The 12946-nt window shown below is 49.7% G+C and overlaps 1 protein-coding gene across 7 annotated transcripts in view; it reads left to right on the forward strand.

Moving 5' to 3' along the window:
- The window catches only part of BIN1 (bridging integrator 1), a 119979-nt gene that overhangs the window by 63371 nt on the left and 43662 nt on the right, over positions 1-12946 (forward strand). For all 7 annotated transcript variants that reach the window (XM_019553699.1, XM_019553695.1, XM_019553696.1 and 4 more), the window contains exons 5-6: positions 5522-5617; positions 10947-11054. In XM_019553699.1, the coding sequence (XP_019409244.1) occupies positions 5522-5617; positions 10947-11054 (204 nt within the window). The remainder of the gene's footprint in view (positions 1-5521; positions 5618-10946; positions 11055-12946) is intronic.

Consider the following 12946-nt stretch of genomic DNA (forward strand, 5'->3'; position numbering starts at 1 on the left):
GAGCAAATTGGATGCTTATCTTGTGGGATCCTATGACCCCAGCTGACTTCCTGCCCTTTGGGCAGGGGGCTGCACTTGATGATCTTCTGAGGTCCCTTCCAGCCCAAATGTCTATGAAATCTGTGAAATCTATGAACAAAAAGATTTATTATGTCGGAGAAAATCATCCAGATAAACTGACCTCCTAGAAGTTTGATAACAGCATAAAAAGGCAAGTAAAGGCTCTTACCCTCTCAGCTGGCTACCACCCAGCCCCCCACGAGTACTGCTGCTATTTCCAGTAATCGGCTTTCGGGCTTTCTGCCAACCCTGGATGCGGGGGACTTGGACTCCCCAAAGGCAGGGATCCAAAGCCCCAGGCCACATTAGACACCTCTTATAATACCTATGGCTCAGCACCCCCCATCGGTCCTGTCCTGGTTCCTCACAAATCTCCACACTGCCCCAGAAGCTTCTCCCCCAGGACACCTGGCATTTTGAGGGTAATGGGCCATTTCTCATAGATACCTTTGCTATAGAGGAGTTGATTTCCCCATTATGAAAGGAGACAATAACTCCTTTTGCCACGGTCTGGGAGTGGGAATTCTCGTTGCACTAGTGACACGATGGCAAGAGATATTTAGCAGAGATATTCTGTCCACTCCCTTAAGTATGCATCCCTCAGCTCTTTGCGTAAACCGTATCCAAAATTGCAAATGTGAATACAGATGACGTAACATGATCTGCGCAGTATTAACAGTGATGTAAATGGACACAGCATAACGTGAGTGTTTCAATGAGACCACACATGCTGCATCAGTGAAATGAATACAAGAAAATATTCATGAGCCCCAGATCCTGGTGGGGTTTCTAACACCCTTAATGTAAAATGTCAGCCTAAATTACAGGGTGGGGAAGTGTAGGTTTTCTGTGAAGTGCTTTTGTAGCTGAACTGAAGTCTTGGTCTTGGAATAACAGAGCTCAGCTGAGGCTGAAGAGAAAGCCTTGCAAGGCATGTTAATCTGGAGCGATTGTTGAGTCTCTGATGGTTTGGGAAGGGGCAGAGAGGAAGCAAGTTTTTCTCTAGGTGGGAATTGGTCTGCAATGATCTTAGTAGCACTGGCAATGATATCTGCAAAATCATGGAAGACAGACAAAATCCCAGAGGACAAGAGAGAGGCTAGCAGAGCCCCCTTCTTTGAAAAGCGGGGAAAACAAGGACCTAGGGAAGTAGACTCCAATACTTTGGAAGTTATTACAGCAAATTATAATACTGTTTGTTGGCACCTAAAAGGAGGGCAAGGTGATTGCTAGCGGCCAGCGTGGATGTGTTAAGAACAGATCATGGCAAACGAACATGTTCAAAGTAGACAAGGTATCTAGTTTGGTGATGCAGAAAATGCTCTGGACCTAATATACCTGGACTTTAATGGAGCTTTTGACCTCGGTTCCTATGGCTTTCTTGAGAAATGTAACATAAATAAAATTACTATTATATGGCTAACTAATAAATGGGTATGTGTCAAGCTGGCAGGTCTCAAGTAGGTTGCTACATGGGTTAAGGCTGTCTGTTCTGTTCAACTTCTTTTTATTTATCATGTGTATGAGGGAATAGAGAGCTTCCTGGTTGCATTTGCAGATGGCACAGAGCCAGGTGGGGTTACAAAGGTGTTTTGAGGACAGAAGTAGATTTACAAGAACCTGGGTAAATTAGAGATTGAGAGAGGAAATTATGAACGAAATTAAATTCAACAAAGACCAGTGAAAGGTGCTGCATCTAGGGAGGAAGTATCCAAAGAACAAATGCAAAATGGTAGATAATTGGCTACGTTGTAGCATTGTTGCGAGGTAGCTGAGGACTATGGTAAATCTTAGGGGCAGAAATGACACACAAACCCGTATAAGTGATAGGAAACTGGTTCAAATTTGTAACAGAAGTTCAGTGCACTGGTTTAAGATAAACCTGGATGGATGTAGTATCAGACCTAACTGATTTAGGCCTAACTCTATTTAGGCTGTCTATTCCCACATTAAATTAAATCAGTTTATTGAACTTTTGTCCCAGTTCCCTTCCAGATTCAGGTTAATTTTTAGTCCCCCATCATCCCAGGATACTTTGTGGATCCCTGGAATACTGCCCCGCCCACTTCCAGGGTGGGTGGGCTAACCTTGGCCCAAGCTATATAATCCAGCCAAGCAGGGATGTGTGCTCTATGGCCCCCCCCGCCTTCTGGCCTGGACCAATGCAGGCAGGTAGCTGCATTTCCAGAATCAAAAGTGAATGTCTGTTCACTTGCTAATCCGTTCAGTCTGTGCAGCATAGACTAACCTGCGAAGATTGAATCGATTAGCCTCGGGCTTTTTGACTGTCCGTACATAGCCAGCGTGAGGCAGCAATGTGATGAGGTTGCAAAGGCGAAAAAAAGCCAGTGCAATTTTGGGTTGTATTAACAGGAGGGCTGTATGCAAGGCATGGGGTGACAGCACCACTCCACTCAGCGCTGGTTAGGCTTCTGCTGGGGCAGTGTGTGCAGTTTTGGGCTCTTCACTTCAAGAAGGATACAGGGAAACTGGATTGGATCCAGAGGTGAGTGATGACAAAGGTTTTGGAATGCAAGCCATTCAAGGAAAGGCCGAGGGAAATGGGCATGCTTAGCTTGGAGAAAATATTTGAAAAGCTGCCATAAAGAAGAGAGAGAACAACTTTTTCCCTCTTGCAAGAGAGGATGAGATAGGAAGCAATGGCTTTAACTTGTAGTAAAATGGATTTAGATTAAATCTTCTTAATTCTAAGATAAATTGGACAATAGAACAAGGTGCCCAAGGGAGTTGTGATTTTTTTTTATTTTATTGGAGCTGGTCATAGCAGTCCATGATTCTTGGTAGTGTCTCAGTTGTTCGGCAGCTGCCACTGCTTATTCCTCACTGGCAGTTCTACTCCTCTGCTCATGATATCATAATTGGTTTTTGGTATTCAAGGCTTTGTTCTGCTGCCCATCACATTCAGATCTGAGCTTCAGAGAGAACTGTCATGCTACAAAGGCAAATCTGAGCAAAGTGAAGAAGCAACAGCTGGAGACTCTTAAATTAGTCTTTGAGGTGCCACCCTGCTCTGCCCCCTACTTGTGGCAGTTCAGGTGGGAGCCAGTGGCTATCTAAACTGATGTTCCTTAATCACCCTTGGCCTTGGAGGCTCCTGGGCTTGGGCAACCTTGATTTATATCAGTGGCTTCTCATGTTTATCTAACCAACTCCCCATGGCTTAATCCTAACTTCAGCAAGAGTGCTTTGTGCCTGATTGGATGTGTGCACACTACTCAGCTGCATTTGTATAAGCAGACTTTTTTGTGGAGTATCCAGAGAGGGTGGGAGTTCAATGCATCTTAGCCCACAGGCAGACACCCAAGGGAAGAGCCACAGAAAGGTATATTGTTTGCATATATTTGGGTGTGTGGCTTAAATGCAGAAGTACCCAAGTGGGCTGGATATGCTGGTGATCCGGGAATGAAGATCTTTAACAATAGGCAGACAAGGTTCTTTGGGTGAATCTGATATCTTTTCTTAGACCAACTTAAATAGTTGGAAAACAATTATTTAAGCAAACTTTTGGGTTCAAAAACCCATCGTCAGGCTAAGGAAGTTTTTGCAGTTGGTGTGTGCTCTTCCTGGATGGAATGAAAAGTTAAGAAGTAAAGTTTTTCTTTCTAACTGTTGCAACAAAGATGTGCAACAATGTTTTGCAATTAGGGCTCTCAATTAATCATTTACGTGCAATTAACATATTAAAAAAATAATGAAAGAACCAATTTCACATGTTAATTGTGCATGTGGCCTTGGAGCCTGCACTTGGGCTCTGCTCTGCCGCTGTCACTGCTGCCTCTGGGCCACTCAGTGGGGCAGCAGTGGCAGTGCAGAGGACCCCAGGGCAGGCTGGATGTGGGCTCCAGGCGGCTGCAGCAGGAAGGTGGGGTGAAGGGAGAGCATGCGCACAGACACACACGAGCAGCCACAGCCTGCATGCAGCCATGAACACAGCCTGGCGGTGCCTAGAGCAGTGCCCAGCAGATGTGTTTGAGGAGGAGGCGAAGGGACCGGGGGTGGGGGCAGATCAAAGCCCCCTTGGGGAGGGATGGAGTGGGGCAGGGGCAGGGGCTCGGGTGAATGGGGCCTTGGGGCCGGTGTGGGATGGAGCCATGGGTGGCTTGTCTGGGGGTGTGGCTTCCTGACACTGCATGCACCCCTGGGGGAGGCATGGGGAGCATGTGCATGGGGCAGGGGCGAATTGCCCACCGTGGGCTGTTGCTCTGTGTCCTGCTGCCTTTGCCGCAGAAGCCACTGCCCACCCAGCGGTGGGAGGCGCAACATGGCATTGTGCAACTCCCGGGCAAAGGCAGTAGGACGCAGAGTCCCAGCCCACACTGGGCAGTCTGCTTTTGCCCAGCACACAAATCCGGGGGGGGCACGTGCCCCCCATGCCTCCCCCAAGGGTGCGCACAGTGGCAGGGAGCCGTGCCCCCTGCCCATGTCCCTGGATGAGCTGTCCATGGTTCCACGACACACCTGGGCCCTGGGGTCACATTCAACCAGCCCTGCCCCATACCCTCTCTCACCATGGGGGCCTCAATCTAACCCCTGCCCCTTCCCCTCCACAGACTGCTGGGCACTGTTTGCATGCCTGCCCCTCACTCCCAAGCCACAGCCCCCCCCAGCCCTGCTGCTGCCCCTTACTCCAGGTGCACAGTAGCCCGCATCCTGCCAGGGCATGCAGGGCCCTCCCCCACACACTTACCTCCCAACCATACAAAATACCTGCATAATTTTGCATAATTTTGTGTTTTTAGCTGTGGAATTAAATCGCGATGAATTGTGACTAATTTTTTTAATCGCACAACTAATCGCGCTCACATTTTTTAATAGCTTGATAGCCCTATTTGCAGTGTAACATACCAACAGGACTGGTGAGTGCTGGTGCCAAGAAAGAAAGATCTTCCTTTGGTCCTGTTCTTCAGGCTGTCCCTTGGGAAGGGATCATCAGCTTTGGCTTGGGGTAAAGCAGCCTGATTTTCATTTCCATCCCACTTGCGTGGGCTGTGCTCTCAGCATCTTGATCATTGAAGTTGGTGGGAATTTTGGAAGCAAGTTCACTGAGAGCATGAGCGAGTGTATACTGCAGTCTCAGCTTATGCTCCAGCTGTAAGCACTGTCATTTAGGACCCTTTGGTGCTACTGGTAAAGTTCCCTCCTAGGAAAGGAGAGAAAATGTTGTGGGGAAGGCACACAACCAGGCACCCAGTTGGGAGCGTGGCCTAGTAGATGGAGGGAAGTAGCAGAATCAGGACTCCTGGGTTCCCTTTCTGTGTTTCATACACGAACGTGGGCAGGTCAGTTTAATCTCTGCATGCCTCCTTTCCTCCAGAAGGGAAGAGGTAAGTGTCTCATTGGGGCTCTGGGGGTCTTAACAAATTTATTGGAAAGTGCTTGGTGGCTGTGGAAATATATAACGTTGTCATTACTGATTGGGATGCTCCTTTTTGTCTTGCAGAACAATGACCTCCTCTGGACAGATTTCCATCAGAAGCTTGTGGATCAGGCGCTCTTAACCATGGACACTTACCTTGGCCAATTCCCGGACATCAAAGTAGGGAGCTCCCCTCACTCCTCTTCCACTGTTCGGTAGAGTTGCGGGGGCCCTGCGGGTTGCAAATGGAGCTCTGCAAGAGCCTTCGTCTTAACACGCTATCATCTCTTATCATGGGTGTGGGGAAAAGGATGTGGTACAGGATTGCCTTTCGGGGAATTAATTCTGGCCTTAGCTGGCTGAACAGTGGAGATGGTTCAACTGCAATCTCCTCTTCTCTTTTGCTTGGAGGATAGTTGCATTAGCAGCTGGGGGGCTAGTATCCATGGCAGTGCATTAAAGAAGGAAGAGGGGGGAGCCTGCTGTGCTGGAGAGACCCATGCCCATGGTGATGATACCCTGAGTGTTGGCATCACGACTGGGTTAACATGCCCAGCAGTGGGATGGGCTGTGATGACCCAGGCTGTTAGGATAGTTGGCTAGACACAGCATGATAAATATTTACTGGTTTCTTCAGCCCCCAACTCCCATCCTTTGGAGGGTGTGGAAAGCAACGGGCTGGGATAGCTGGTGTTAGCTTAGCACTTTATAATCCACAGGCTTTCAGCAGTTCCTTCTTAGCAGAGCATATCTGTGGCAGAAGACCTGTTGTGTGTCTGTGTCCTAAGAAGAGAGGGCTTCCAGGTCTACCTGCCGTGTAAGGGAAATGAAACCAAGTCGGACAAGCCATTGTTCTTGCCCTTCTGCTACCTCCACTCCTTTTGTCCCAGAGATGCATTGACTTAATTGAAAGGCTTTTTGGTGGTGCACCAGGGTGTGGGGAGGTTAGCCTGATTTTTTTGCTTTGTGCAGCATAAGGGGTATCTGGATCTGTGCGCCTGTGCGTGCAATTCCTTTCCCAAGCCAGCACCATGCCATCATCAGTTCACTGATGACCACCAGTAGTCTTGATTCTCTTGTATGAGCAAAAACAGCATGGGGCACGCACGGCCCAGCCGCATGCAGCCTGCTGAGCCGATGGGCTCTAGTGGAAAACACGACCCGTGACAGTGACTGCAAGCAGGAAGTCGGCGTCAAAGAGGCACTCTCCAAACACTCCTCGTCTTGCACATCCACCCAGCACAGCCTCCAGGATTGCGCCGAACGGTGGAATCACCCTCTTGTGAAAATGTGGCTGGGACGGGCCAAACTTCCTGAAAGGCTGCAGCTCTGAGTTGCTTTTTACGATGCTGAATTTCATAGGGCCTGCAATTGTTCAGAGAGCAGAGCCCACGGGAAGATGAAAAACCAGAATATTCAGTAAAGTACAGCCCGTCATCCCAATGATCACGCTTCATCTTAGGCATTTTTTAATGCATTTTGGCTAATGTTCATGATTGGAGGAAGAGGGCTTCTAGGTGATGGCTCAGGATCAGTGTCAACCCTTCGATTGTCTGACTTTTTAGCCCTGTTGATATCTTCCCTGGAAGTGCAGAGCAGCCAGCAAACTGGCTAGTGCTGCTGGCCAACGTGCTTCAAAGGATAAGGCTGGTATGGCAGGGAGATTACTGAACCGGTCCCCAGCAAGCCGCTTCATGCCGGGGGGAGGTACTGATGGGGGGACGTCTCTATTCCCAGCACAGGATCTTAGCATATCCTGTGAGTTTCCCTCCTCCTAGTCCCGTGATCTCCAGCACCCGTTCATATTTGGGAAGGCCGCACAGGAAATGTCTTTGCCATGTGGAAGCGCTTGTACAATGTCTCTATTTGGGAGGCATCGACTTGGCTCCTTCCCAGTGAAAACAACACTTCCCCTCCCTTGCTCCCTTGTTGTTTTACCTTAACTCATTGTATTTGGCATTGTTGTTTCTGGAGGAAAGTACCGTTTCGGAGGTACTTACAGAACAAGCCTTGGTCATGGAAAGCCCCATGGGGCTCGGCTTCCTGGAGCTTCTTACCCCCCATGTGCTCTTACAGCCTGCCCCACACCGCACCATAGAGGTTGAACAAATGGAAAGTCAAGTCCTCCTCCAAGCTGCCTCCGCCTGGGGCTGCGATAGCAGCAGTCCCCTATTCAGTGCTCCTGTGTGTTGTGACTAGCAGCGTGGATGCTCTCGCATTGCTCTCATTAGACTTCAGTGTCTGCGGAGATGCAGAAGGGCAGCGTGCACCTTCTTGAAGTTACTGTTTCAGGCTTTCTGCAGGCTTATTATTAGAGCTTTTTGAATCCCATAACTCTAATGGGACAGCATTAAGGTGTGAGGTTGGAAACGTCAAAGGAAAATGATGGCATTTAGGCACCTAAATCCCACCATGTTCCATGGGATCAGGCACCTAACTCCCTTCTGCATCTGTCAACGTCCAGATGTAGCTGCAAGTGTTGCATTATTGATGTCCTCCCCAGTCCCCGAGTAGTGTTGCAACAGAGAGAAACGAAACCAATTGCAGGCTTCGTTAAGGTCCTTTTCTCATCAAAACGATGCCCACGTCTTGCTCCTTTCCTACAACTCGCCTCGTGCTGGGACCCATGACATCATGTTTATGCTAGCCAGCAGACCACTTCTTTGAAAATGTAAGCCTTACGGCAGTTCTGCCTTTACGTCCTGTTCAGTTGGGATATGCCACTGTCCTCTTCCACAGCCCTAAGAAGTGACTTCCATCAAGTTTGTTTTGCTTGAGGGCTAGAAACCATTATAAAAGATATTGCAAATCCCACATCCATGTGACTGAATGGTTCCCCTTTGCACAGGTATTTAGAGGTGCCTCAAAGGTGACTTGCAAAAGGGAACAAAAAGTGAGTGATATGACATAACAAAAGCCAAAGAAATGGGAAGTGCTTTGTAACAAGGAAAGAACCATTTAGCTGGATACCTGCCAAACAGTTGGGAAGAAAGTTCTTTTTAAAATATTGAACAGCCAGTTGGACATGTCTACACGTTCATTAATGCACTTTATGTAAAGCACTTTAAATCTAGTACTTCCATTGTGAGGTACTAGAAAAATGCACGTTAGCCTATTTAAATGTGCGTTAGCTAAAGATCACGGTTTTTGTGATGCTTTAATGCGCATTAAAATAGGTTAATGCGCATTAAAACACACATGTAGACATGCCCAGATACCTTCTCTTAAGTGCAGAGGATCTGCTTTCTGGACATCTGAGACTCCCAGACACAGGAAAACCAAAGCTTGATATTCCCATTCTTTTTAAAGCTTAAAAGGAAGCCAATTACAAAACTTCAAAAACCTTCCAATACTCTTCCACCCATCGTAAAAAACAAACAAACAAACCCAAAACCACCACAAGAGAGGACAAAAAAAATCCCCACTTCTTTCCTCCTCTAGCAGGTCACTGGTTCTGGTTTCCTTTAATAGAAATGTTGCTTAATCATCATTTGAGTTTTCCGACTGGGGTTTTTTGTCTGATTTCCTGACGACACAGACCTCTGAAGGATGCAGCGGGTGAAAGGGGAATGAGCCACTTCTGGGTACCGCTGCATTCAGGGAAGCTTTGATCAAAGCAGCCTCTGGATCTGTCAGTGCTGAGGTTCTTTTTAAGCAATTTAAAAGTTGACTCAAAAATGCCAGGCTGCCTTTGTGCGACCAGGAACCTCTGTGTGTCTCCTTGTGTGATTTTGCTGACCCATCAGATGCTCATCAGGAGCTGGGCCTGTCCTGCAAGAGGGCCAAATGTTGAACAGATGTCCGGCAGCTGCACTCAGAGTTGTATCAGACATTTAATTGAAAGAAGAAAAGAGGGTGGTGAAATGGAAGGACAGAGTACAGCTGTCTGGCAGACGGGGATTGTGGAGAGCAGCCTGTCTGCAGCCGATACCCACTGGAGGACAAGCCGGGGAGGAGACTGCATCTCTCCCCAAGCGCAGGGCAGAGCCGCCACTTGCAAAGCTAAGCCCAAACGTTGTTCCTCTTCTCGCACTTTTGCTTTCCTTGACGCAAGGGGATAAAAGCCCCCTAAATGCTTAGTTTCTTGGCATCTTGGCTCGCTTTCTCCAGCCCTCTACCCCCGCCATGCTGTGTTAGCCCACAGAAAGTCCTCTCGCCAGCAGATCATCCTGACCTGGGATCAAATCCCTGCTCCTCCACAGACTTCCTTGGGTCCGCTCGGACACGTCAGGAAGGGCTGGATGTAGGTGGCTTCGGCAGAGCAGAGCCCAACCCTCGGTGGCCGTCTCAGTCGTTTTCCAGCCCCGCATGGAGGCAGTTCAGGGCAGGCGACGTGCTCCTGTTGGGAGAGTTAAATGCCTAAGGAGGTTATTTCTAGAAGCTGCCATCTGAATAGGGAGCTGCTGGACATGCCGGGGAGGCGAGAGGGGCTCACGGGGCTGACCCGATTCATGGGCCGGAGACCGATGCTTCCCCTTGCTTGGCATCCTCAGCTGCAAACCCTCCCCAGGAGTTAGGACAGCTGCTTAGGAAGTTGGTTCCCTACCTGCTGAAAGCATCCTGCTCGAGTTTTGTCCCCCCACTTAGTCTTATGGGCGATGGGCAGCACCTGTGGTTTTGAAAAGATCAGTGCCTATAGGGTGGATGTGGGTGCCATCTGCTTGGGAGAATCCCTTTCACACTCACTTCTCCTTGCTCCCTTCCCCATGTGTAAAACATGGACGAGCGCTGCTCCAGGGAAGCTGTGGGGGCAAATGCATTGAAGACATGGGGGTGCTAAGATGGGGCGGTAAGGGTCACCTTGCAGGTACCTAAGGTCGAAAGAGTTCTGCAATAAACCCATACGGCTCTGCAAGGGTTCGGGCCTCGGTGCCAACAAACCTGATTCCAGGATCAGACCACATGCATATGCACTTTGGGGCAGGCAGCGTGTCCCAGCCATGCCTGGGTGCTCCAGCAGTGACAGCGGAGGTGAAGGACGATATGCCAGTGTTTCCACAGTGTATGTAACTGCTGGCATCGACCTCCCAAAGGGAGTGAGGCTGAATCCTGGAAGCCAGGGGTGTTGCGCTCAGCCTGCCCACGGGGCCAAATGGGGCGTGCAGGGCCAGTCTGCAGGCTGAATCAGGCCCACAGACCAGATCCGTGTTTTGGATGCAGGTGCCCTGGAGCGCTTCACAGACCCGCGCTCCAAGCGCTGGAGTAGCCGCTACCTGCAATTCAATCCTGGAGCAGTGTAGCGGCCGCTGCATGCAGCTCGCTGGGCTATCCGGCGTGCCCTGCACACTGCCTTTGAAACCCACTGGCCCCGCTGGGGCTGGATAATAGGGCTCCACGAGCCGGATCTGGCCATATCTTTGACAGCCGTGCCGTAAACAGCTGGAAAATGTTGTACGTAATTCTGCCCAAACCTTAGACTGGCGGGGTAGACTGCTGCGGCGTGGGCAGGGCAGGGGTGTAAATGCGGAGGGCTTCAGCTGATGTGCTCTGGTCTTCCTCTCTCCCTCAGTCTCGCATCGCCAAGCGCGGAAGGAAGCTTGTGGATTACGACAGTGCCAGACACCATTTTGAAGCCCTACAAACCGCAAAGAAGAAGGATGAAACCAAAATCGCCAAGGTAAAGCCCAGTTCCTCGGGGACGAGGCTCGGGCATCTTGTCATTTCTTGCAGTCTGCAATAACTTTGGGAGGATGTTTTTCAATGCATTTTGCAAAATGTCCCCAGATGCCGTTTTTGTTTAAAGAAATGGTGGGCAAGGACAGAGCCACCAGGCAGGGTCCTGCCCATCGGCTCCTCCTTCCTCTCCTTCGGAGAAGGCTCTGAAGTGTTTAGTGGGGGTCTTCTCTGCAGGGTGCAAAGTGAAGCTGTCCAGGACACACGGCTGGGTGATGGTGACCACAGAAGGCCAAATGGGAAAAGGAAGGGAGGGTTTTCTGGGGACTGCCCAGACCTCGGAGGAGGAAAGCTGGATTCCAGCTCCTGCTCTGACATGGGATACTGGTGTGCCTCAGTCATCCCAGCTTTAAAACAGGGATGAGACTTGCAGCTTGGGTGCTGCGCGTTGGAGTCCGTGACGATTTGCCTAGTGCTGTGGGATGCCCTGGTTAAGAAACTCACGGCAGTGCAAGCGGGAGTACTATAGCAGAACTCAGATGGGTTTTGTAGCCCAGTGAAGACGAGGGTTTGCAAACCAGCTGGGGTGTCGCATACAGCCAGACACGGGAAACGGCTGTGTGGGACCGCTGAGGACCTCCGCCACATTCAGCACCCCGCTGTCAATGCAGTGGGCTGCGAACCATCTGGGCCCAAATGATCTGAATTTTATTGGATTTGCCCTTGATCAGAGCGGGCACAGCGCAGTTACGGTTTGTTCAGAGCCTGTGTACTTTTTGCTGCTGGCCACACTTCCTCTGGTGAATGGTGCTGCTCTTTCCGACTGGGGAGTGATGCAGCCAGCTCCGGAAAATAAAACCAGGTTTATCCTCCATCCCCACGCCTCCCTTTCACCTCTCTGAGACTAGTGTTTTAGACACGTCATTAGCATGTGTTAGCTCGGGTGTTTGGCCAGCCCAGTGTGTTTGAGGCAGCATAGATTTGGATGTGCTAAGCTTTTTGAGATGAATGCTAGGTTGCCCCTTGCAATTGGCTTAAGTGTTGTAAAGGCAGCTGGAGAAACCCCGATTCCACAGGTCTCAAAGGGGAATTTGGCCACGAGCCTTGTCTACACTAGACTTCTTGGACATTTAACTGATGCATTTTGCAGCCTCGTCCAGGTGAGGACCTAGGGGAGGGACGGGCTATATGAGGGCTATTTGGTTCTATGTCGGGGTGGACAAAATGCGGTCCGGGGGCCGGTTGTGGCCCGCCAGGCCATTCTGGGCCCACAGGGCCCCTAAAAAATTTAGAAAATTAATATTTATCTGCCCGTGGCTGCTTGTCTTGCCACCCTTGATGGCTTGCCAAAACTCAGTAAGCGGCCCTCCGCCCGAAATAATTGCCCATCCCTGTTCTATGTGGACTTAGTGGGAACGGAAAGAGGGTGTGAGAGTGATATGGAGGACTGGATTGACAGTTGTTGGAGGCTTCTGGTTCACACCTAAATGTTTTTCCCACATACCTGGCCCGTGTGATTGCTCAGACAAACTTTGGAGCAGTAAGAAATAATCTGCGGGCACGTCTACATGCGCATTAATGAGCCCTAATTACAGCGCATTAAACTTAATACCTGTTATAACAGATACTAAGTTAATGCACTGTAATCGGCGCTACTGTGTATTGGTGCAAATGAACGCTTTTTTTGTGACGCTTAACGCTTATTGGACTAATCTACTGGACGTTAGCTCATTAGCACATTTTTTGCCAGCTGTGCTAGTGTGCACTAGAATGAGCCCAATGGGCATTAAGCATCCCGTATAGCGCACCCGGCGTGTCTGGGGACTGCCAGGCTGATTTCCATCCAGGCTGCAGTTTTGTGCTTAGGTGATCGGTTGGCACCTCTTTGTTTTAAAC

The sequence above is a fragment of the Crocodylus porosus genome, unplaced genomic scaffold (genome assembly GCF_001723895.1).
Source record: "Crocodylus porosus isolate Cpor-Errol unplaced genomic scaffold, CroPor_comp1, whole genome shotgun sequence".
Lineage (NCBI taxonomy): Eukaryota > Metazoa > Chordata > Crocodylia > Crocodylidae > Crocodylus > Crocodylus porosus.